The sequence below is a fragment of the Equus asinus genome, chromosome 8 (assembly GCF_041296235.1).
Source record: "Equus asinus isolate D_3611 breed Donkey chromosome 8, EquAss-T2T_v2, whole genome shotgun sequence".
NCBI lineage: Eukaryota > Metazoa > Chordata > Mammalia > Perissodactyla > Equidae > Equus > Equus asinus.
The window spans coordinates 1,086,966-1,113,963 of NC_091797.1; the positions used below are offsets into that span (position 1 = coordinate 1,086,966).

Sequence of the window (26,998 nt, forward strand, 5' to 3'; positions counted from 1 at the left end):
ACCTTTCTCTTAATCAAACTGTCTCGTTCATGTAGTGTTAGTCAACTTTTAAACCTTCTTAGATTTTTCTATTTAAATTCCATTTAAAAGAGGCCCACATCGGACCCACCTCTCCCTTCCCTCCGGGTGTCCCCTCACGGCTCTCTTCCCAAGCTTCTTGAAAGATCTGTCCGGATAAACCACGTGGACTGACTCACTTTCCTCTCACGGTGACCATTTCAACCAATTCTGGCCCCACCACATCACAGAAAAAGCTTTTTCTGAAGTCGCCAGTGATCTCCTTGTTACTGAATCCAACAGCTATTTATCAGTTCTCAGTGTTTTTGATGTCTCAGGAGAATTCCTTTTTTCATTAATTTAGATATAATTTATATACAGTGAAATGTGCAGATCTTAAGAGTACAGTTTGATCAATTTTGACAAATTCAGACACATTTATAATACAATTCCTATCAAAATATAGAACCTTTCTCTCCCTCCAGCAAAGCGCCTCCTACCCCTTTCCTGTCAACACGTCACCCCGTTACCACAAAAGAGAACACAAGTCTGATGTGTGCGCCGTGGAGCATCTTCGACTCTTCCAGAGCTCCGCGTAAACGGAATAACACAGTCTGCACCATTTGCATCTGGCTTTTTTATTCAGCATGATGTTTTGTTTTTTTTTTCTTTTTCTTTTTTAAAGATTGGCACCTGAGCTAACATCTGCTGCCAATCTCTTTTTTCCCCTTTTTCTTCTTCTTCTCTCCAAGGTCCCCCAGCACATAGTCGTATGTTCTAGTTGCAGGTCCTTCTAGTTCCACCATGAGAGATGCCGCCTCAGCATGGCTTGAGGAGCGGCGCTAGGTCGGTGCCCAGGATCCAAACCCGTGAAACACTGGGCCACCGAACTTAATCTCTTGGCCATGGGGCCGGCCCCCAGCATGATGTTTTTGAGATTCATCTATGTTGTACATGTATCTGCATTTTATTCCTGTTTATTGCTGGATAGTATTTCATTGGGCAAATACACCACAGTTTTTAAGTTAATTCTGCTGCTGATGGACATCTGAGCTATTTCCAGTTTAGGGCTTTTATGAAGAAGGCTGCTATGAACATTCTTGTGTAAGCGTTTTTGTGAAAACATGCTTTCACTTTTCTTCCATAAATATCTATGAAGGGAATTGCTGGGTCATAATGTCGATGCACGCTTAACTTTTTAAGAAATTACCAAACAGTTTTCTAAAGAGGCTGTGCCATACTACCCTCCCAGGAACAATGTAAGAGAACTCTGGTTGCTCCTTACCTTCACCAACATTGATGGTGCCAGTCTTTTCTATTTTAGTCATCCTAATGAAAGTGCCTTATCTTACGTGAAACACTCTCTTCTCTTTTATTTGGTGCAAGAAGGGTCTCTTGGGTTTTATCCCATGTTTCTTCTGTAGTGTCTTTGCAAGGTCATTGTCCTTTTTCAACTTTTAAAAGTGAAGTTTCCTGAAGGCTCATTCCTGGGCTTTCTCCCTCTCTAAATCTAATCACTCATCCTCACCTGTAGCTTCATTGCCACCTGTGTACAGATGACTCATAACCTTACATTTCCCACCCATCCTCTCCTCTGTGTTCCTGACCTATAGCTGCAGAAATCAAATGACCAGACTAAACTTAGGACTTCCATTCCATCCCTCGAGATGCTCTCCAAACCTGGTGGCACAAGTCAGAAGTCAGTTCATATTTAATCCATCAAAAACTGTGGCTTTCGCTTCCCAAATCTTTCTCAAATCTTAACATTTTGCCATTATCACCAAAGTTCTTGCTTCTAACATCTGTCAGCTGGACTTCTGCAATAGCCTGCCAGCCACTCTAAAGCCATACGTGCCCTGGGCCTTCACCAATCAGTTCTTGATACTGTAGCCAGAATGACCTTTAAAAAATACTAATTGGATTATATCATATCTCTTTTCAAAACCTTTCTATTCTTTGGATAAAGACAAGATGGTCTATACCATGACCTGGGAGAGCCCGCACTGTCAGGCTTCTGCCTACCTCTCCGAATTCCTCCCAAATCACACCCTTCTTGGCTTTCTCTTGACTTTCTCCTCTTCCACAACGTTGGCTTTCTTCTGCTTCTTCAGGCTCGCCATTATCCTCCAACCACAGGCTCTCTGCTCCTCCTGCACACCAGGAACTTCACTCAGATTTACTTAATTACCTCCTACTCACTCTCAGATCTTAGCGCAGTCCTCACCGTCATCTCCATGATGAGCCATTCCTGGCCAGCCTGATCTTAATCAAAATTCCTGGTTTATATTATCTTATCAAAATATCATACATTGTCCTGTGTTGCGTTTATCACAAATTCTAATCTTACAATTAGTTTAAAATTTACTTAAATAAAACGTACCTCCTCCTACAAGGGTCAGAAGATAGATGGTTTGATTATTCTAGCACAATGCCTGGCATATCGTAAGTGGTCAATCCATTTTTGTTCCAGGAAAAAAATGAATGGGTAGGACTCATTTTCTTGACCTTCTGATTGTTTATGTTCAATTTGAAAGAGAATCTCATTAATCTCCAGTCAGTCAATGAATCATCTGGACTTGGATCAAGTGTCTATCTTTAGTCTAATCAGCCATGACCAGAGCAGGATCATACAGATACATGGCAGCTTCTTCCAGAATGGACATTGGGGAGAGGCAGGACCAAGATAGCAGCGTGAGTAGTCTTCTTTGTCTCTCCCCCTTCGAATCTACTACTAATTGGACAGTCACCAGTTAACAAAGGATATCCAGATAGCATCTCAAGGTGCCTGAGAGACCCGTGCTGCTATACATTGGAAGGCGGACAGACTTCCACCTGGGAGGAGGTGAAGATAGGTGAAAACTCTCTGACCCTCGACCCCCGGACAGCCTAGTACCTGCAAGTGGCTCTCTTCCAGCGGACTCCCCCATAGCATCGCCACACACCAAGGGCGGGAGTGTGCACTCACCGGCAGAGCGACGGTGGAAACAGGTGACTACAGCCCTACCTAAGCCCCCTGCGATTACACCTAAGCCCAGGGGGAAACTCCAGGGTCCTGCACCAGCAGCAGGGAAAGCCTCTGCTCGCCATTAGCAGAGAGGCCCCACCCAGCATTCAGAATGCCAAGAGGCTCCCAAAGAGCAAAATCCCAGGCAAGGCAGCAGCCCGCCAGCCGCTGCTGGAGTCACGAACTCCGGCTGTGCCCTAGAGGGTGCAAAAGGCACTCAGAGATCCCGTGGGCATGGACAGGGGCTGGGTGGAGCTCCAGCACCCGGCTCCGCCACCCAGGAGGAAACTCCAGGGTGCCGCACCGGCAGCAGGGAAAGCCTCTGCTTGCCATTAGCAGAGAGGCCCTGCCCAGCATTCAGAGCACTGGGAGGCTCCCAAAGAGCAGGATCCTGGGCAGGGCAGCAGCCTGCCAGCCACCACTGGACTCATGGACTCCGGCTGTGTCCCAGACGGGGCAATGGGCTCCCAGAGATTCTGTGGGAGTGGTCTGGGGCTGGGTGGAGCTCCAGCGGTCCAGCTCCACAGCCCAGGGGGAAACTCCAGATTCCCACAGCAGCCTCAGCGATAGCCTCTGCACAGCACTAGTGGAGAGGCCCTGACCAGCAATCACAAGGCTGGAAGGCCCTGGGGCAAAAGTAGCACAGCTAGGTGAGCTAACAACAGACTGCAGAAGATACCCATAGCTCTGCTGGGACCTATAGTGGACAAGTGAGATCTTGTGGGCTCTGACAGTGACAGAGCTGCGAATATAGGTGATCCTGCTCCCAGCTGCTGGGAAAGCCCATAACACCGCTGCAGACTCTAAGGAGAGAGCGCGTCTAGGTGGTCTGCAACAGCAGGCACCAGCAGCCTGAGGCCCCCTTGCGATTGCCCCCACAGCTGACAAAGGACCCAACAGGACCACTGTGACTACGAGGAGGGGCCCAGGTCCAGTCAGTAACAGCTGACAGGGTTCCTGGTCAGTGCAGTCTAAACAGCTGCCCCCCCCACACACCAGCTGAAACAAGTGGAAGCAGTAACTAAACTTTATCTCTATGCGGAGGCACAAATCCATGCCATCAAACAGTATGAAAAAAATATATTAAATCTCCAGAACAGAAGGAAAATGACAAGTACCCAGAAAACAATCCCAAAGACAATGAAATCTATAACCTAAATGACGATGAATTCAAAACAGCCATTATTAAAAAACTCAATGAGTTAAAAGAGAATTCAGATAGACAACTCAATGAGCTCAGGAGCTATGTCACAAAAGAGCTTGATACTATAAAGAAGAACCAACTAGAAATACTGGAGATGAAGAACACAATGGAGGAAATTAAGAAAAATCTGGACTCTCTGAACAGTAGGGTCGATAATATGGAGGACAGAATTAGCAATTTGGAGGATAGGAATATAGAAATGCTGCAGGCAGAGGAGGAAAGAGAATTAAGACTAAAAAGAAATGAAGAAACTCTCCGAGAATTATCTGACTCAATTAGGAGATGCAACATAAGGATTATAGGTATACCAGAGGGAGAAGAGAAGGAGAAGGGGGCAGAAGGCCTGTTCAAAGAAATAACGGCAGAATGGACATTGGGGAAAAATTTACAGAAAGGGCCATGGTTACAAGAAGTAATGCGAGGCCTGTCTAGACCATGCAAATTCTGTAAAGCAGATAAAGTTAACTTGCTTAAAAAAGACTTTATAGAAAAAAACACTTTAAGTTTTCAGGTGTGTGGATGTGAAACATTATGTTACAGGTAGGTACATGAGTGAGATGAAAGTGTCCATGGATGTGCATGTGGGATGGGAGTGTCCATGGATATGTATGTGGGATCCAAGTGTTCATGGATGTGCATGTGGGATGGGAGTGTCCATGGATATGTATGTGGGATCCAAGTGTTCATGGATGTGTATGTGGGATGTGAGTGTTCATGGATGTGTATGTGGGATGTGAGTGTCCATGGATGTGTATGTGGGATGGGAGTGTGCATGGATGTGTGTGTGGGATGGGAGTGTTCATAGATGTGTATGTGGGATGGAAGTATCCATGGATGTGTATATAGGATGCCAGTGTTCGTAGATAGGTATGTGGGATGCGAGTGTCCATGGATGCGTATGTGAGATGCCATTCTTTCCCATCCCACTAATTGTTTCTTTGGGTTGCTGACCCACAGCCCAGATGAAGCCAAACCTCCAAATGACGGGGAACCAAGGAAAGCTCTTCTTACAAAACGTAAACAAAAAAAGTGAATGGCTTTTCTAAGTGAAAAAACAAAAAATGATTTTAACATGTACATAATTCAAAAGTATAGTGGGAAAAGCTATTTTAAGTCATAAATAAATTACTGCATATTGAAAACACTGTGTCTTTCAGAGAAGTGCTAAAAATTAAAAATAAATGATCACAATTAAGAAGTATTGATACAGCTTAAATATCATTGCAACATACACCACCGCAAAGGGAATCTTTAGATAACATATTTCTTAGTTCCTGACAACCATCCACTTATTTTGATATTCATAACCAAATTCAAAATCAACAGAGTAATTAGAGGTTCCCTGGGAGTTTTCTATAACAGGGTGTAAACTTATAGAGCAGAAAAATTAAACCAAAATTGAAAAAAAATTAATTGCTTGAATTCGATAGCAGTTCAAATGCAACCATGTAGAGAGAGTGTGACAGTGGAAAAAACACTGGGCTGGGAGGGAGAAGCCTCCAATTTGTACACCTAGCTCTCTCACTCATTAATAATGAAAACCTGAAACGGTCTGCGCCTCAGTTTTCTCTTCTTGAAAATGTAGTTGAAAGAAATCTTGAGTAGCTAAAATGTTTTATGTTGATGGCCAACTCTCATCAGTTGATGGCCTGGAGTGTTACATTCAGAAAGGTTCTAAGCATCGACATTTACCTGTGATGCTGTCCTAGGCTCAGGAAGTCACTTGTGCAAGGAGTTCACCAGCCCTGAACTAGATGGTCTCCAAGCTCCCAGCTGGATCTCAACTCGGGCCAGCTGGGCTAGGTCAAAGCCCAGTGCTTTTGTGTCCGGGGCATGCAGACTGCAACTCAGTTCAACAAGCATGTGCTGAGGTCCTGCTGTGTCTCAGCCAAAGGGTTACCCAATGGGAATACAGAGATGACTAGGAGAAGACACGCGCTTTCAAGGAGTTAAGTCTTAACTGAGGGGCATTTTTTAAATTAAAAACATAATCAGCAGAATACTTTATGGTCATATGCATCTGATCTAATTCTAAATATCAAGTCAGAGAACACATGCTATGCTTTAAACTGTTACTGAAGTTAGTGATGTTTTAATTCAAAGGAAATGTTTCCATTAAGCATGTCTGTCTAGAGGATTACTTTTTTAAATGTATTATATTTACATCCTCCCACACTGACATTCAAACACTTCAAGAATGCTGTCCTTCAAAAAGCCATGAACGATAAATTGAATACAATGCAGCATCCTAAAATTATATTTCAATTTCACCTTGTCATATCCACCATCCAGTGTATTGCCCTCATAAGTTGTACCCAACCTGGTTCTCACAATAGCCAAAACAACTGCTTTTTGCTTTCAGAATTTGCTGACGGAATTCCCATGGTTGGAATAGCCTTCCCACCATCCACCTACTCATACACTATTAATCCAGCGATCAGCCTTAGGTGACTCCTCCACTCCACATCTTCTGGATCCATTCATTCATTCATATATACAGTTTAAAAAATTTAGGCACTTATTACAAGCTAGGCACTGTGCTTACAGGAAGGATACAAATAAGAACGATCCTGCCCTCAGGAGCTTATGCTGAACTGAGGAGGGATTGTCGAGGGAAACAGGTTATGAGAAAGATGTGCACAGAGGACGTATATAAAACTTAACCTGGGAAGTCTAGGAGGATGTACCAGATGAGGTGTCATATGAGCTAATCTGAAAGGCTGTGTAACAATTAGGTAGGTTAAGAAGGAAATTCCTGACACAGAGAGAAGCATAAGTGGAGTCACCAAGCAGTGAAGCAGCGATGATACCCTGAGAACTATTGAGAAAGGCTGTGGCAGGAAGATGTGCATGGACCAGTGAAGGGAGACAGTAAGCAGGGTACAGACTATGAAGTTTCAACTTTTCTCTGAAAATGAAGGGCTTTTACTGAAAGGACGTGATCGGATGGGTTTAGAAAGATTCCTCTGACAGCACTGCAAAGATGAGATGGGAGGAGGTCTGGCTGGTGGCAGGGAAACGAATTAGGAGGTTACTGCAGGCACCCAGGTGAGTAGCAATGAGAGTTGACAGTGAGGTAAAGGCAAAGGAATTGGGAAAGAAAGAAGAAATTCAGAGATTTCTAGGAAGATGGAATATAAAGGATTTGAGAATGGATTTACAACGAGCTGCAATGGTGAGGCAACCCACAAAGACAGAGGTTATAGGAAAGCATTGTGTTTACACAGAAAGTCAAGAAATTTATGACGGGTCACAAGCAGCCTGAAGTCCCTATGGTAATCCACATAGAGATATTTAGCAGGTGGTTAGGGACATGAATCCAGAATTTGGTAAAACATTCTAATGTACTAATAGGGCTTTGGGAATCTTTAACGTGTCAGTGTAATTGAAGCCATGAGTGTGTTTGAGATTGGCCAGATACCATGTATAAAATGAGAGGAGCAGAAGGTCAAGAGTAGAACCAACATTTGAAGTCAAGAGAAGACTGACTAGGGACATATACGAAAGTAGAAGACAAATCAGAAAGAAATGGAATTATAGAAGGAAGACGAGGGAACTGAGGAAGTCCTCCAGCTGTTATCATGACCACCACTCACTTTGTACTATTTGTATGGCTAACTATTTAGTATTTTCCCAAAGTACATACATCATATATATATTTTTTAAAACGTGCACTACCTTACTAGGTAAAGTATCTGCTTCCTGTGGCCTGGACTGTGTTTTCTTTATTGGGCATGGGCCTCCAAGAATCTTAAACTATGCTTCCTATATGGAAGGCAGGGGCCAGGAGCCCCCTGCCTGATAATCAGTCTCGTTCCACCTCATGGTGGCCATTACCGCTCAGGTCTTTGAAGCTGAAATACCACGGAATCCCTTTCTAATGCCTATGTCTGGAACAATACTCAGATGATAGTATCTTTTTCAGACTAGTGCTGAGTTTTTATTTCAGGTTGCTAAATATTAGGAGGCTAAATTTGACCTAGGGTACATAGATATCTGTAAATTGAAATATCCACCTAATTATAAAAGAGACTTTACTGCATTTTATTTTTCCAAATTATGTTTTTATGACAATTGTCATGATGAACATGAAGAATATTAAAGTAGAATCTCTTTACAATTTTTTTATATCCAAAATAAATGAGACGGCTTATTTCAATATCTCTTTATTTCAGATACCAGGATGTAAAATATACCCATTTTTTCCCCAGAAAAAAAGGGCTAGGAAAGAAGACTTAAGCTCCAATATATTGCAAGACAATGATCACTAAGTAAGATAAATCTGCTAAGCTGTGTGAAATATGAAAGGAAAAGCCATTCAGTTACTTCACTTTTGTTTCATCTCTTTCTACTAATACACTAGGTAATCTTTCTGACCTGGATAGAACTTCTGAATGTGGATATATACCATCCTAGGTCTAAAGAACTCGATACATTGATTTATGCATTCCTTAGATATTGCATACACCATCTGACTAATTTTTCTAAAAGGTAAACCCCATAAAATGAAAACAAAACAGCTGGCCACCAAAACAAAGAGCTTCTCATTGCATTGTAAGGAGCTCTGTTTAAACAAGAAGGACACTGACGTGGCACATGATGCTTGTGCACTGATGACTGATAACTTTAAAATAACTTTATATTCCTGTGATTAAGAACACCACTCAAATAGCGATCAGGAATACTTTGAGCACAGAAATGTCAGTGGGAAGCTAATCAAACAGACCACATAAAGTCTAGCGAATACAGCCGGAAAACTCCACCAATAACTGTTACGACACTCGTTCCCATTGGTGAATGCACATATCATGCACGAGAGTCCATTAAGAGAAGTTAAATTGGGCTCGCTCCGTGGCCAACTTGTTAAAGTTCCACGGGCTCCACTTCGGCAGCCTGGGTTCGAAAGTTCAGATCCTGGGCATGGACCTACTCCACTCATCAGCCGTGCTGTGGAAGCATCCCACATATGAAACAGAGGAAGACTGGCACAGATGTTAGCTCAGGGCTAATCTTCCTCACAAAAAAAAAAAAGAGAGAGAGAGAGAGTGAAGCTAAACTGTGTAAGACATTTATATGACAGTGCAGATACCTTAACTGCTTTTCAATTCACATACCTTCTCTAGGTAAATATAATCACAATAATCACCTGGCAGAGCAACAATAAACAGTGTGTAAATCATTAGCCAGGAATGATCTTTTATATTACATAAAGATATCTGTATGGCTCATGTTCTTTAAAATAGCTAATATCTAATTAAGCACATTAATTACTTTCAAATTGCATGAAATTACTTTCCATATCATTGCCTTATTTTACTATCTAAAGTTCGGAAGAATTATGAGAATTACCAAAATATTGCATTCTAAAATCTTTTAACATCTTCACTTAACCGCAGCTGCTCCTTTCAAGGCCCTTGAATTTTCATAAAGAGAGTCCTGTATGTAGTTACAATTCATAGCTACTGTTATTTGAAAAATGTTTTGGAATTTTAAGTTCAACTTTGCCATAAAAGGTAGCATTCCACCAAGACTCCATAAAAGATAATGCCTCATTCCCAGCAAAAGCCTTTCCATTTACCAAACAATGATTTTCAATATTCTGTGTCGTAGGACTTGCTCACATTACTTATTGATAAGACATATTTTATGACTGTTAGCTGCTTGACTTTCTGAAGTTTTTAAATGACTAATTTGGGGCCGGGGAAGCAAAACTCGCAAAGAAGAAAACAACATAATTACTGTTCAGATTGAAACTTAAAATTGAAAGAAAGGGTACTATCCATAATTACAGCACGAAAAAGGCATAAACAGATATGTCCTGGCAAACCAAAATGTCCTGTCACTTTTCTTTTAAACAACTTCTTTTTTGTCTTTAAATAAATGTTCGCATGCATGGGAAGTTTTCACAAGACATCAACAGAAGGAGGAATATCTAAAGTCAATTCTGCAGTTTATTCCCCTCCTGCCACTCACAAAAGACTGACCTAGATCGAAATAAGCGCACATAAACTTGATGCAAGAGTGTGAGAAACACACACAGAAAAGCTAAGACAACCAGGAAAGAACCTTAAAAAATTCTTAGCCACATACTATGTGTTTCATCACCCAATGGTAAACTGACATGAACGAGAAACTACTACCTCACAAGTAGATGGCCCCTTAGTCAGCTATTTCCGAAAATGAATAATTTATTAACTCTAGTGACACTAAAATCATCAGTCGATTCCTTCAAATTTTTTTCTAGTAAAACACGAAGAAACTACCCTAAGCTAATTTTCTCTTCTCATTTTTGAATTAGGCTTGCCTGTTAGCTATCTCAGAATTTATCATCTTGCCCACATTGCTTTTTGAGCTAAAGACATTTATGAGCTATTTAAGGAGAAAGAAAGAAGAATGTGCAAAAGGTAAATATAACCTCAGGTCAAGCCCTGGACTCCCTTTACCTCTTCCCTTCCTGCCAAATTCTCACACTGGGAGCACAGGCCTGGCCACACTGCACTGCTAGCATCACATGACAGATGGATTCTTCCAAAAAACTCGTCTCTACAGGACCCCCAGGGGTTGCAAGAACCACAGAGGAAGATGATCTTGGAATTCTGCTATAGTTTACAGCGTAAAGATAATAATGGCAACTTTCTCTGGTACAGCAATTTCAAGTTTAAAAGTGCTTCCATGATCATGTTAAAGCCTCATAAGTTAGAAGGGCAGGCATTATCAATTCCACTCTACACATAAGGAAACAGGCTCAGATGGCTTACCCTCCTGAGGTTCACACCTCCAGAAAGTGATAGTGCTAAGACCAGAATCCAGTCCACTGCTCTATCCAACTAGCTGATGCTTGCCTCCCTTTCTGACCATGGCAGTTTTAGAATGGTAGAAACCAAGCCAACACCAGGCTGTAGGCAGAGGACTCCATTCTACCCAAACAGCCCAATGCCTGACCCAGTTCTGATGCCTCCAACGATGGTCTTATTGTTGACTTGAATATCATATGACACTTGGTTGGAAACAGCCTACCCAAGAAATAAAATCCAGAGCAACAGTAGGGAGAAGTCATGGTAGAGGAGAAGAGTGGGGGAAATGCTAAGGTCTTAGAGATCTCCATAAGCAAGAGAGAAAACAGATCAGAAAAGCCCTGGATCAGAGACTGGAGACAGGAGCGCTTGGAAAAGAGTGGACAATGTCGCTAGCCAGGAGAAATTCTCCTCTGGCTCCTTTAAGCTTTATTCTCTGGACCCCAGGAGCAAACATCAGGAGCAAAGGGTCAGCAAGGCACTAGCAGCTCTGGGACTTTCTCTAACGTTACAAAGTGAACAGAACACTGACAGGGTGCACTTCTCACCAAGAGGTGAGGACAGGGCAGAGTAAAATATATAAGAATCTGGCCAAACGCCTGACACATGGAAGGCACTCAGGAAATGTCAGTCTCTTCTCCCAGAGGAAGATGGGAACACACCACATGACCACAGCTTGTTGTACTTTGAAAAAGATGCACAAGAGGACTAACAACCTGGAGTCAGTCAGTGCACACAGGTTCTGGGTTCTGTTACGCTAGCTGCCATGGGCCTCAGGCAAATTTACTTCAACTCTCAAGATCAGCTCTAAAATGTCGAACTCACATCACAGGCCAAAAAGTAAAAAGCTGTTTAAAAATATGAAATAGTCCATAAACATAAATGAAATACAACGTAATGGACCGTCTTAGCCATGGTACAGCAACCTCATCCATGTGCGTCTCGCAGGGGTGGGAGAATAAGAACATTATTCAGGAATTCCTACGTGATGTCTTTCCAGGAAGCTAACTGCACAGGTTTGACACGAATCGTCTCCTCATTTAACAAGTTGAGCAAATAACACTCCCCAGATGTTGTGTTTCTATTCCAGTCAGCAGTAGCACTTAAAGCCCACGCTGGCTTCCATAATCGACTTCAAATTTAGTAATCGATTGACTTAAGCAATAGTGCCCCCTCACTTCTGGTTCAGAAGGAATACATCCAGTTAAAAGAAAGTCAAGACCAGTTGGCAGAAATGTGAACTGAGGGTGATGTCTCTGACCCTTCATCCTCTTTGACAATTCCCTGTTCTTTCATCCTTTAGGCTCCTCTTTTATCTGGCTTCTCCCTGAGCATTTGGGAACCCCTACTGGGCATGCACATTTACTAAGACAGGTTTTTCTAGAGAGTGGAAAACTCCAAGAGCATTCAGCGTTAAGTTTCCCTAAATTTAAACATGTCCATCAGCGGTGTGGGGCGGACTAGACTGAGTGGAACAGAACGCCTCCTCCCCAATCTTTTCTACTTAACACAGCATCTCGGGACAGGCACCTGCTCACGGTTCAGCGTCTCTCTCATTACTCTCTGCCTTCTTGCTTTACGTCCTCACCCATCCCTGCCTCGGCAATATTATGGAATGTTTGGGTGTCAGATACAACAATCTCTGCAGAGCACAGTGAAAACGTGACACCTGCGCTGGGGGAGACTCCTGCTCACTCCTCCCCAGCTGCTCGCTCTTCTTCTCCTTCTTTTCCCAGTTGCTAAATGGGGTCTCTCACATTGAGGATACATTTCAGGCTACAACATTATAATCAGTAGGAGGGAGAAAAAGGAGAAGGCAAAGCGGAAGGTACAAGAGTTCTAGTGCTGCTTCTTTCTCTCTCCTCTCACGAGGGAAGCGGATACTGCGGACACTTGAAAAGTTAGTGCCGGCTTCCCTGTCAAGAAGAGAGGCAGAAGTCCAAAGTCAATACTCTTCACAAAGCAATTCACGCCATGAATTGAAGGATTTATAAGAAAAGTGGAACCTCTTAGAGTCCCAACTGAATTTTCTTGCTCACATTTACACAGCAAGTGGCAGAGCTAGAACTAGAACTCAAAAACGCTGGGATCCAAAGTTAATGGTCTTTCCACCGTAGCATGATGATTTTTATTATCTGGAGACAATCCCCTTGCCCTCAATCCCCAGGAAAACTCCAGTGACAGCGTGGGTGGGGCTCTGGCCCTCCTTCCCATAATCAGCAGCTGGTCTTCTGAATCAGCCTAGCCTTTTGCCAAACCACTTCTCTGAAACTGAGGAAAGGGCAGGAGTTAAGTGAAGGAAAAGGTAGACGAAATACCAGCTTCTTCTTGGCAGAAGGACAGTGTAGTGTGTGGAGAAATACTTGGACTCAGAACCAAAGGTCTGGGTTTGAATCCCGGTTGGGCCACGTTACGTGAGTCAGCCGGGGGTACTGCTGGGGCTCCCTAAGCGCCAGGACGAGGACGTGAGGATTTGACGACCTCACTTACCGTCCACAGAGGCTGTCATGAGAACCCAAATATATGGACATCAAATTCGAGCATAGTTCAACTATTTGGCATTTGATTCAAAAACTACTTAGAATAATGGCCAGCATGAGGTAAATCCTCAATAAATGTTAGTACTCTTATTAAATATTCCAGTATAGTGCTCAGTTCCCATCGTCAAGCCCTCCCTCTAACAGCCTACTTCTATTTTTTTTCTCTTCTCTTACTATTCTGTAGCTCCTCTCTCTATGAAGCTTTTGTAAAAGAAGAATAAGATTTTAGATCTAATGAGATCTTCTCTGATTTAGGTCCCAGATAATGCAGTTTTCAACCCATGAATATAGTGGTTCATGGTGTCTGGTGACAGTTACTTGAAGGAGTATTCACTGAGGAAGTCAGGTTTCAAAAAGCCTCCAGAACACACACATACACCCCAAAAAACCCCACTAGGATTAAGCAAAGAGTTCATGTTGGCAGATAATTGTCCACCATTTAAAGTTATTTGCAGCAGTCAAGTATTTCTAGTTACATGGCAAAGGTATTTAAAATTACTTTGCCAACAAAACGAATTATTTTTATGACAAAGTACTTGTAATTTTGAATAAAATTTTTCTGAAATCTTGAGGTGAAACTAGCTTGATTATTCTTTTCCATTTATACATATTTAAAGACATTATCAAGAGCAAATTCAAGGAGTAATTTACAGTCAAGGCTGATGAAATTATACAGGTATATTTTAATTGATATTTTGTAATGTTTCTTTGGCATATTTGCTGGTCAGTTTTCCATCTTCTTTCTATTAATGCCTACTTTCACACACTGTGAAGAGAGAGAGCATGCACTGTAGGTGGCTCAAGATGATGTTTCTGTAGTGATGACAAAAGTGACACAAACCTAATTCTCTGTTACCAGAACTTCAGTTTTGTAGGGGCTGTTGAGAAAGTAATTTCTCAGATATGTGCTACAATGGGCCAAGCATTTCCATTAAAACTTATTTCTGATTTAGCAAACATTTCAAAGCTCTGTGAAAGCATCCTGCTTTCCAGTCTATTTTTATACAAAGTGTAGAAAAGGCCACCTCCTTTGACTATGTGTCACGAAGTTCCTTTATATATGTGCCGTCTGAATAGCCCCGTGATCCCCAGTCTTTAAGACATAAAGTGCCCTCTAGAAAAAAGAACAGCGCTGCTCCACGAATTGCAGGCGACACGACACGCTTGCATGGCAGCAAAGAGGATTCCAACACACTCCCCAATCCAAAGCACTCGCCACTGCACAAGAGGCCACGGCACTAGCAGAGGAGGCTGACTGATAAAGTGACTGCAGAGGTCCGGGATTAGCGAGGGCTATTGTATAACACAGCACAGACTGCAATATTTTGAGAATCCGTGCAACGAAGGAACAATATTTGCAAGCCAGTGGAAAGCAATCAGAGGAACAGCAGCAAGAAGGATGTTTTGGACGTGAGCCTTTGGATGGTGCTCCTCCTTTTATTTGTCCATATAAACCCATAAAGTCTGATCGCTGTCCTGAGGCAGTTAGCAGGCTTGAGATTCTGTCCTAAAACTCACCCTCTCCTACTTAAAATCCCTCAGCTCCACCCTCCCTGAGGCAGCCCATGGTGACATGCGATGGCCACCACTTGCACCGTGCCTGCCCCTGCCTATTCAGATCCTCTCAAGCGGCAGCCCATGTTTTCCACTGGCCGCTGGCGGCCTCTATCCACCTGCTGTCTGCAGCGAACAGCAAGCACAGTAGCAAACCTATAAATCCTGACCAGCAGAAAAGGTGTCCAGGACAGTGGCAGCGGCTGCAACCAGTGAGGACAGACAGACTGACACCAGACAGACAGACAGCAGCACCATCAGACACCATCCATTACTTCCAATCTCAGAAGAGGGGAAGCCTGCAGCACCAAGGATGTCATTGTTCCACTAGGGACGGGCAGCAGATTAACAGGGCTCTGCCTCCCTCAAGCCGGCAGGCTTAAAGTATTTGGCGTTTGGATGAGAAGGAGCAGGGAACGCAGAAACCTGCTGCTCTTGACAGAACCAGGCCAGCTCTGGCCTTCCGAGTTAACAGCCCCTTTTTGAGTCTACAAGGAAAGGGCAGGAATGACTGAGCTTCCACTCCTTTGCTGTGACCCAGCACCCACAGCTCTCCCTCAAGAGCCCCCTCTCCCAGCTGGGTGGCAGTTGCACTGGTGGGGAGCCATTGGCCTGTGAACGCAGCTCCCCTCCATTCCTCTCCTGCGAGGCACTGCTGCACTGAGGGGAAGGGAGGAAACCTTCCGTGGCAGCATCTTCTCTCGGGAAGCGGTCCTGGGGGTGGGGGAGAAGCCCGGCTGGGTGTGCTCTGCTCCTGGGTGTCACCCCTGGTCCCTCCCTGCCCTTGTCTGCGCTCAGAGAACTCCAGATGCAACAGGTTTCCTGTGCTCTTCACGCCCATCCTCTGCCCCCAGACACCCCTCCTGGCCTAAACAGGGGACACGAAGGGGTTAGTCCCAGTCAGGGTCCCTCAATTCCTCCACTCCGAGATGAAAACTTTCCTGAAAATGTGAAGACCCCCAGGGGGAAGGCAGGGACTTCAGCTCCACTGTAGGGGTGCCACAAAGGAGCGAGGAAAACCCAGTACCCCGTAAGCAGTTCTGTCTGAGACTAAGGCAACCAGCAGCACAGTGTCACACACTCCTGCACCACCAGCAATGAGCCCCATCCCCTCCCCAGACACAGGAAAATGGGGCACTGGACAGACATCCCTTGAAGGGTCGATTGTTTTAAAGACGGGGATGTGTGCAAAGACTCCATCCCCTGTCGTACTGCCTCCACCAGGAACGGGCAGGCCCCAGAGGTCTCCTGGAAACCAGGAAAGAGGAACCCCTATTTTATTCAGGCCAGAGTCCCCAGCAGCTTCACTCATTATTAAAAACTTTGCATTGCCAATGGCAGTATATATGGGTAAGAAAAGACGTCTTCACACAGGTATTCTGTGTGGAAGGCTGTGAATAAAAGGTTAAAGAGAAGCTGGGGAGGCAGGTTACCAAAGATGGCAACTGCCCAAAAAAGACCCAACCTTCATCTGTGGGATGAATGAGAACCAAAAGAACACTAAAATGAAGCCTTTTTCTTATGTAAATGCTGGCACCCTTCACCGGGGTAGCCCCAACCTGCTCAACAACTCCAAGACGGGGAGCTGTCCTCAGCACCTCTTCACCCCACCTCCCCTTCCTCCACCCCTGCTCTGCCCCTAAACTGCTCCCAGCCTGAGGCCCTTCCACTTGGGTGGGATCAGCTCTTCTCAGCTTCTGCAGAGCCCATCCCCAGGGTGGCCCCTGCCCACCCAATCCTCCTCTGCACCCCAGCCTCAAGCCATCCTCTCCTGGCTCCTTGGCTCCAGGCTCGGTGGCATCCCCTCCTTCCTCCTGTTTCCGCAACCTCTGCCCTGCTCAGGCCCAGCGCCCCCGGCCCCAAGGCGGGCGCCTCCGCCCGCACCCAGCACCCTCGCCCGCCCGCCGCCCACACTCAGCTGAGAGGATGTGAATGGACCGATGGAGGCAAGGATGGCGCGGCGGGGGTGGCTTACTTGAGCATGGCTTCTTCTTTTTCCTCCTCTTCCTTCTGCCGGTCCATCACTGCCATGATAATGTTCCTCTCCTCCTCGGTCAGGTGGCTCAGGTCGGGCAGCTCTTGCATCGGGGGAGGCACCGTGGGTGGGCGAGGACCGCGGGGCCCCACGGCCGAGGACATTTTCGTGGCCTGCCCGGCCCCTCCTCCGGCCCTCCGGCTCTCACCTTTCGGATGCACGCGCAGCAGCTGCGCCCCTGCTCCCCTCACAGCGGAGCCCTCCCGGCGGCGGCGGGAGGAGGAGCAGCGGCGGCGGCGGCGGCGGAGCCGGGGAGAGCGCGAGCCCAGGCTTTCATGGTTGTGTGCATCCACCCAGCCCCGGATGCGGCCTCGGCCGGCGGGGGCGGGCCGGCGGGGGCGCGGCGAGGGGCGCGGGGCGGGGGCGCGGGGCGGGGGCGCGGCGAGGGGCGCGGCAAGGGGACGCGGGCTCGCGCCAGGCTCGGCCGATGCGGGCGCGCGGGGCTGGGCGCGCGGGGCCCGGAGGGGGCCGGGCTGGGGCTGCTGCCGCCGCCGCCGCCGCCGAGGCTGCTCCCAGGCTTGCCTGCCTCCAGTTCGGAGCCCCGGGAGGGAGAGGATGAGTTTGGTGTCAGTTAGGCGGAGTCCCCGAGGCTTCGTTCCCGGGCGATGCTGCTGCTGCTCTCGCAGACATAGCTGCCAGCCACTCAGTCCTGGAGCCGCTCCCCCACGCTCGCCAACGTGCGCACCACGTCGCTCTGTGCCCAGGCACCCCTCACCCGTGAGTCATCCTCCCTGCCTCGTCCCTGTCTGTGTCATCCTCCCCAGCCTTATTTTCCATGAGTTGCGTTAATCACCATCATCCTCCCTGGCATCTTCATCGTGGAGCGATAATATGACTTGAGCACCCACGATGTTATGAACAGCGGGATGAACACTCTCTGGATACATTTTTTTTCCTGCTACCATATCTTTCTCGTTTACTAGCCGAGTGTTCAGAGCCACAACAATGTGATTTTTTAGATAATTTTGATACACACACCCCTCCAACAGCCTGGATCTTCTGGATCCGTTATACGCAGTCTTTCTTGACCCATCCTCAGTAGGACTGTTCTGCAGTTTATCCTAATTGCCCCTCAAGATGCCCCACAACAGGGCAACTCCTTAGTTTGTCATTTGGGGCTCTGGGTAGACCCATCACTTCGCATAACCACACTTCTCTGGCGCCTGCAAATAGATTATAGACTCTAATTCCTCTAATGATGCTCCCTATCAGCATGTACTCACTTCTTAGCCTCTGTAGGTACTTCTCAAGAAACACTGATCCCAGATAAGGAAAACAGCCAACCATATTCTGTTGTAAGAAGCTTCTTCTCAATGCTGGCCCAATGATAGGCATTAAAGATGAGCTTCTCTGCTGATAAAGGAAAAATAAATAGACAATCCTTTCAAAACCGGTAATGGTATCTGTTTTGAAACCTGGAAACTGAATTTTCTTAGTATAATTATAAAAGAATCAATAAAGAGAAGGGTTCAAATTGAACAGCAGTTTCCCAGGGACCATCTCTCTTAGCAGCAGTGATGAAAGAACTGATGGTTTCTCTCCTGGGCGTTCTATCTGTCATCCCAGAAAGGATCCGGCTCTAAGATTTTTTTCCTCCAAGCCTAACTTTGTTAATGAAGAAAATGATGATGATGGTATTTGTGAATCCTAAAATATGAAATATGCAATTTTAAGGAATTTAAGAATTTGACTACTTGATTTCCCGTTGAATGTAGGAGCTGCGTCTACAGAGACATGTCTCTCTGAATCCTGTCAGTAATGGCAGGCCCACTACCTCCTGAATTCTCTCCCTACGCCCGAGTCCCTCATCCACCTGCTTCACACGGCTGCTTCAGACGGCTGTCGTGTCACCTGCAGGTTTCTCCAGAACAAGCCTTCCCTGTGCAGCCGAAGAGTCTGGTCATTCTGGCCACCTGCCTAAGGACACACGGTGTTTTCTCAGTCGCTTTTCTGAAGAGAAGTACAAGGATACATGTAGAGAATGGAGAGCGGTGTCTGGCACATAGTAAATGCTTTGTAATCACTAATTTTATTTATTTACCCCTAACTTTGGAGCAGCCGTGTCAGTTATGAGGATGTCACTGGATGAACACGTGGCCCCCTAAAATCTCCAGTCCTGTTTCATAACTGCTGCCCCCAGATTTCCTGTTTCCTCTGCCTGAGCAATTGATGAAACAGTCTCATCAGCATCTTTTCTTCGTTTTTAACAAATTATACTTGTTTCCCTTGGGCTGGCGTGGATTAAAGGGGAAATGAATTTGAATTCTGCCTCTACCAGTGATTTTATGATCGTGGCCAACTCACCTGTCCTCCCTGAGCCTCTGTTTCCTCATCTGAAAAATGAGGGAAAGCTGCTTCCTCAAAACTGAAGAGAAGTATTAATGAGAAGACCTATTTGAAGCATCTAGCTAAGTGCATAACACTTTGTGGTTCTCTTCATCTTATTTCCTGTTCTCTCCGAGGTGTGTTGGGCCATCTCTGAATTGTTAATGTACAGAGGGGAGTAGAAATGTGGATGATACCTTCATTCCGTCAGATGCCTGTCTCTCTGCTAGTCAACGTGGGGATGCAACAGACAACGCCTTGTCCTCAAGGAGTTTGAACCAATTCGGGACCCATAAAACTCTTCTAAAATACAAACAGAAGAATTAGAGATCCTCAGTAGACATTGGAACTAGCTGAGTAGTGCTCCTGAAGGCCAGGCCTGATGAACAGTGGACAGTGGTCTTTTAGTCTGCCAGGGCTGCTGTGACAAATAACACAGACTAGGGGCTTGAACAACAGAAATTTATTTTCTCATGGTTCTGGAGGCTGCAAGTCCAAGACTAAGGTGCTGGAAGCATTGATTTTTCCTGATGCCTCTCTCCTTGACTTGTAAATGGCCACCTGCTTGCTGTATCCTCATGTGGCCTTTTCTTTGTGCTTGCCCATCCCTGGTGCCTCTCCCTCTGCTTACAAGGACATCATTCCTGTTGGATCAGGGCCCCACCCTTAAGACCTCGTTGAACCTAAATTACCTCTTTAAAGGCCCTATCTCCAAATATAGTCACATTCAAAGGTACTGGGGATTACAGCTTCCACATAAGAATTTAGAGGGGACACAAGTCAGTCCGTTACTCGTGGTTTCCATTTATTAGAATTCCTTCTGGAAATGGTGATAGACGTGTGTTATCTGGAGACTTGATGAAAAGAAGTCTGGTCTTGATGATCTTTGTGTGCTCAGCTCCTTCCTTGGACTCCATAAGTACATGTGAAATTAGTGAGTGAATAAGCCAATAAAGGAATGAATGGACTGACTCATAAGTGAGTGGGTGTTGTGGTGTGACCCGTCAGTGTCTCACTGCGGCCAGGAACCCATTATGGAGGCTTCAGAACCAATTTCTAGACTCTAAGAGAGGTGTACTTCTAGAAATGTAAGTCCAGAAAAGCAGCACTTCTCTGCACGTAGATAAACATGAAAACACTCAAAGTAGCTGCACCACCGCGTGTGGCAGGCAACCAGCCTCTGAAGACGCCCTACAAAAAACGTCCCGTAAACTTAGAAAAATGTGCACAACGCCTCCCTCTTAGAAATTCACAAGGCATCTTAACAAATAAACAGTGCTAAGAAGAAATTATTTACTACAGTAAAGAAATCTGTTTACCTGGTTTGGACTGGTATTTCCCAAATGTGCTTGAACTTACCCTGAGCTGTATTCTCCTGACCGGGGAAAATGTGCTTTGGGAAAATCCTGAGTTAGAAGCCTGATGTCCAAAGATGTTAATTAGAGAGACCATGAAAATGCTAATGTGATTTTCCTTGCTCAGCCAATGGTATCTGCAGAAAAATGTCTTAACTCTCTGTTCATAAGTTGTGTACCAGATGCCCCGAGGTCAGCACTAACATCGTGTTCAGAGTACTAGTCAGAAACAATGACTTAGACAAAGCTCCTCCCAGCTAAGCTTCCTAACTTTCTCTCCCACTGATACTCTGAAGTCATCATTTCTCAAAATAACTCTAAAATTCGACACCACTGTTAACTGTTCATTTAACTTAGTAGTTGAGATTATAACTTCAAAGTGGAAAATCACTGAAATAGGGTCAGGTTCAAATCCTTACTCTACCATTTGATAGTTGTAGTGCGTTTAATACTATCTCCTCCCAAAATTCATGTCCACTCAGAATGTGACGTTATTTGGAAGTGGGTCTTTACAGATGAAATTAGTTAAAATGGGATAATATTGTATCAGGATGGGTCCTAAAGCCAGTGACTAGTGTCCTGATAAGAGGAGAGACAGACGTACAGGAAGAAGGCCATATGAAGACAGAGAGACAGAGAGGAAGGCATTGTGCAAACAGACACAGAGAATGGAGTGACATGCCCCAAACCGAGGACTGCCAGGAGCCACCAGACGCTGGACAAGGCAGGAAAGGTGCTCCTCTAGTGACCTCAGAGGAGGCGGAGCCCTGCTAACACCTTGGTTCTGGACTTCTGGTTTCCACAACTGTGAGAGAATACGCTTCTGTTGCGTTAAGCGGTTTGTGGTACTCTGTCACAGCAGCCCCGGGAGACTAATGCAATAGTGATGTGAGTTTGGGTGAGTTAGTAAACCTCACTGAGCCTCACTTTGTTCATCTTTAAAATGGAAATAACTATCCACCTTCCAGGTCTTTGGTAAGGATCACGGGTTGTGACTATGTGCAGCCCCTGCTGTGTGCAAGGCTGAGCGCATGGGAGGGAATGATGCACGAGGGGAATGGCCCTGGAGGGGATCGGCAAGTGATGGCCTGTGAGCCAAGCACAGCCAAAAGCCTGCTTTTCTGAATAAAGTTTTATTGATGCACAGCTACACCCATTGATTTATGTATCATCTATGCCTGTCTTCCTGCTACAGTCGGAGAGTAGAGCAACAGAGACCATATGTCCTGCAAAGCTTAAAATATTTACTATCTGCCTCTTTACAGAGAACATTTGTCAACCTCTACTCTAGATGCTTACAATGCAGCTGGAGGAGAGAGGCATAAATAAATAAACACATAAGAACGTTGGATTATGATAATTGCTCTAGAAAATAACTTGCCAGATTTAATAGAGAGTGAACTGTGGGAAGATAGGTAGTCATGGAAGTCCCAAGAAGGGGTCCCATGACCAAAGACTTGAAGGGTAAGAGGGACTAGCCTACGAAGAGCCGGCACAGTGTTACGAGCTGAGGAAAGTGCTAGAACAAGGCTCTGAGTCAGAAAAAGGGCCGCCAGAAGAGCAGAAGCAGGAAGTCCAGTTGGTAAATTGAAGTGGCTCAGACTGTGTGATACAGGAAGAGTGGAGAAAAGTGGACACGTTAGAGATGTGCTTTGAAAGTAGAACCCAGAGACCTGCTGACAGCTGAGATGTCGGATTTGAGAAGAGCAGGTAAATAGTTATGATTCCTGTTTGGGACTGAGCAGTACGTGGGTGGCTGCTGGTCCCTGTCCTGAGATGGGGATTTGTGTGTGTGTTGTGGAGGGTGGGTAGGTGATGTGGGAAGGACATCAAGAGCCTTTCCTTATCGTTGCTGTCGTTGTCATCATCTAAACTCTCAAAAAGAGAAATATATTTGAATTTAATTTGCTAATTGATCCCTCTGACGAAAATGTTTTGCTCTAACTAAAGTTTAAAACAAGATGATTTTCCTTTGAAGATTGCTTCTATCAAAGATTGGCCTGGGGGTGAAGAGGGCTTTGTTACTTTCTCCACAAAGACAAAAATGAAGAAGTCACTGAGACATAGTCAACAGAAGTTTGCATACACGTGCACACGCATGTAAGAGCTAAGAGCAAAGTGCCAGTTAATTTCTACTCCAAGGAATAATAAAGTAGCACTTTTGTGATTTCAGAATTCTGTACACTCAAATTATACTTATTTAAGTTTTTTTAATTTCTAGAAGATTTTGAAATAAAATACTTAGGCATATCTTCAACACTCATTGAGATGCAATCTTGACTAACCAGTGAACTATAGTCCTAGAGTTTTGACTTAAGTTATCACCAGATCCACCTGTATATTTTTACCACCATTCTCATGAGCACAAGAATGTTCATATGTAAGGTGATCATCTGTCCCAGTTTGTCCGGACCATCTAAGTTTGTACCTGTTGTACTGGCATTAGTATCAACAGCATCTCTTTTCACTTAAACGTGTCCTAGTTTGGAGGATAAATTACATTGTCACCCTATTTATACATAGTTATAGTGATTTGCAAAAATATAGCCTTTCTGGCTTCAAACAACATTTGGCTCTCAAGAGATTTCACTAAAAGTATTTGGCTGAAACTGGATATCAGATTTTGGCTCAAATTCAGCCAAATACCAATTTTAATCTGATTTTTGTTAAGGTTCCACCATTGTCATTTATTTCGTGAGGAATTCGGTATTTGGGAATGTATTTGTCCTTGGGCCTAGAAGAAGGGACTTCGTTCTGTTCTCTTCTGGTGGGTTACGCCAACCTTGGACACGCTTCTTCCAAGCAATTAATATTCCTAGCTATTCTTTCTCTGAGTTATTTCCTTTCAATGCTTGTCTCCTGATTCAAAACCAGAGTTATGACCTCTTTTTCATTCTTCTGAAACTGATCATGTTCCATATTAGTCAAACTTAGAATGCTTAATTGGCAATGTTTGAGAATAATTTCTCCACATTCTGTTCTCTCCCAATTTCCTTCTTTGCACTGAGTAACTTCTTGCGAATTCTTCCATTTTGATTTTATATGACATTCAGGGTCTCCATCTTAATGCCTATTTTTTAGCTTTATTCGTCTGAGTTTATACTGGTTGGATTGAAGTGCCAAAGTCTTCATGCCATCCTCCCACCTGTGTGAGTGAGATCCTCCTCCATTTATGATCATTCACTTTCTTAAAGAGTATAACAAGTTGAATTGAGTTAAAAAGAAATGCTAACTTTTACCTACCTACAAAGCTAAAAGCATCCTAAGTGGAAAATGGATTTGGATAATAATTTCTAAGACTAGATTATTTTATGAGCAGTAAAAATTTTTATAAACTGGAAAGCACCTTTACTAGGTTTAGCATTTATTAACTATACTTTCATTAAAATAATGTTTTATAAAACCAGAGAGACCTCAACCATCAGATTTAAACCAACACTTCTTCCTAGAACATTCCGACCGGACCCCAGCCCCTGGGACTGTTTCCTGGCAGGTTCTTGCCTGTTTTCCTATTTCCCACCCCCAAATTTGAGACAAGCAAGTCACTCCACACAGGCCAGCCCTGGATAAGACAGCTGCTTATATTCATCATGCCACAGCCCCTGCAGGCATGTGGGCAGCCTCATAGAAGCATACAGGGAATTGACTCCTTATTCTGGAAGGAATTAACCCTACAGAATAGAGGAGGTCACTTAGTCTTCCTGAGCTTGAATTTCCTTATCTGCAAAATAGAGACAATTGTATCTCCTTTAAATATCCTCAGCACTTTTATCATGGCAATAGTATTCACTGAGCATATTACATGCTCCTGGCCTGCACTGGATGTTCCGCATGCGCTATCGTATTTACCTCTTTCAACAGTGGGGAGGGACTGTTACTATCCTTTGGGGCACTCTATAGCATGACTAGTGTAGATCACTGCCCTTGCTCATTTTCTTCATTCCTCAGGATCAGGGGGAGAGCCAGTGTTTTCCTTGATTCCTCAAGCACAGACCCCAGATTATGATTCTCCCTCCAACTTGTAAAATTTCTTCTACTTTTAGGCTTACATCACTTTCTACTTTCTTCTAGGATTTCTCCCAACCTCCTGATCACTCACCCCCATTTACCCAAGACTTAGCTGGCACTCTTCCTCTCCACCCCAAGAGCCACTCTCGTGGAAAATACCTCCACAGTCCCCGTGGAGGGTACATCCAACACCCTGACCTCTGCATATCTCAGTCTTCTCCAATCCACTCCATTCAGGATCCACTTTCATGGCGACTCCTTAGACTCTGAATCCCCACAAACTGCAACATTTCCAAAAATGACAAATTCACATCTCTCTTCATTGACTACGGTTATCACAACACTTACAAGTCTTTGACAATTTGGAGAACTGTAATCTACTGAAACCTTGTTTTTCTCCATCTTCAGCCTGAGTTTAGCTTTACTTTCTGTCATTTTCTTCTGATATTTCTTTATTCCTTCATGAGGAATATGAGTCAGATTTCTCCCCATCCACATGGCTGTCTCCCTCCAGTCGGGAGAGGAAAGCAGGCAGAGCATGTGGTCTCATGTCCTCCTTCAATTTAACTACCTGCTTCCTCCTCCCCTTTGGGCATCTTTAGATTCTCTCTGCCTTGGCCAGCTGCACACTTCCCTCAAGTCCGTGGAACCCAGAGATTGCAGACTCTCAGCATCATGGTTTATGATGCTGGAACACCCCTGTCCTGAAGGAGTAGCAAAGGTGGGGTGTTTCCATCTGACCCCGACTCCGGCATCCCTTCTCCGCCTCCAGAGACTGTTAGGTGGATGTGTCAAACTTTATCAAAATAATGGGAGGAACCAAAGCATATTAAAAAGTATAAGGGAAGGCATTGAAACTTAATGTATATATGGCTTTATTTTAGCTCAAGAAAGAAGCTATCAAGCCGTTAAATTCCTTCTAGTTCATTCCCTCATGGGAGCATCCATTTCTAAAGCCTTCCTCTTGGCCTTGGGTCTGCTTCTGTCTTCTCTCCTTCAAAATTTCACAGTTCAAACCTCCACTCACCTTCCTACCAACTGAATTTTGTACTACCTTTATTCACCCCTGGTCATCTCACCCTGACTCCTTCAACTTTACATGCCCCAAGGGATCCAGCTAGACAGACCTTGTCATGCTTTGTAAGTTAGAGTAATATGTAATTTCTTACTATCCGCTGGGTAAGGGTGCCAGAAGGCCAGGGTGCTAGAGAAAGTAGTAAAACCTGAAAGCATTTGTCAACCGTGCTCATGCACACACACACCCATGATTAGGTGCAGAATTTAAAAAAAGTAAAAATCAAGCAAGAGCTGGGTATTTGAAAGGTAGGCGTATGGACTGAAACAGGTTTGAAAAGTGGGGCTGGAGGAGACATATCTGTAGCTCTCATGCTATTGATAAACAAATGACTGTCTTCTGAGCACTTGCCATGTCCAGAGGAATGTGCTTGATGCAGAAGAAGGTAAAAAGAAACACACGCATGCACACACCAACGTCCACTTTTGCTGGGGAGACCAAACTTCAGGATAAAATGATATCAGAAAAGGGTGCTGAGACAAGACACTGTTCATCCAGGTTCTGGTCCCAGATCTGAGGCACCATCTTGAACGAGTTACTTAATATCTCTAGATCTCAGTTTCCTGCTGTATAAGAAAGAATTCCACCAGTACTTTTTATGGGTCTGACTGTCTCTAACATTATAAGTACAAAAAGGCAGTAAACAATGTAAACAGGCAGTATTCAATGAATAGTTGAAGAACTCTTTTTGTGAAACAACAGTATTATTATAGTGAAAAGATATATGCAGGAAAATCAGAAATACTAAGTAAGCAATTTCCTTGAGTCATACCTGTCAGTTTATCAACATCATTAGCCATTAGGGAAATGCAAATTAAAACCACAATGAGATATCACTACATACCTATTAGCACAGCTAAAATAAAAATAGGGATAATACTAAAAGTTGGCAACGATGCAGAGAAAATGGATCTCTCATATATTGCTGGTGGAAATGTAAAATGTTACAGCTGCTTTGGAAAGTAGTTTGGCATTTTCTTATAAAAACTAAACATGCACTCACCATGTGACCCAGCAATAACAATCTTGAGCATTATTCCCAGAGAAATAAAAACATATGTTCATACAAAAGACTATATACAAATGTTTATGGCAGCTTTATTAATA

General features: G+C 44.4%; 1 protein-coding gene across 17 annotated transcripts in view; it reads right to left on the minus strand.

Annotated features, from left to right (window-relative positions):
- Positions 1-17,831, minus strand: part of RIMS1 (regulating synaptic membrane exocytosis 1) — a 416,789-nt gene extending 398,958 nt beyond the window's left edge. For 8 of the 17 annotated variants that reach the window (XM_070514577.1, XM_070514576.1, XM_070514568.1 and 5 more), the window contains exon 1: positions 17,069-17,829. In XM_070514577.1, the coding sequence (XP_070370678.1) occupies positions 17,069-17,232 (164 nt within the window). In that variant the 5' untranslated portion in view covers positions 17,233-17,829. Of the gene's footprint in view, positions 1-17,068 lie in introns of all 17 variants that reach the window. The other 9 variants (XM_070514571.1, XM_070514570.1, XM_070514567.1 and 6 more) reach the window with 3 other exon arrangements.
- Positions 17,832-26,998: the final 9,167 nt, after the last annotated feature.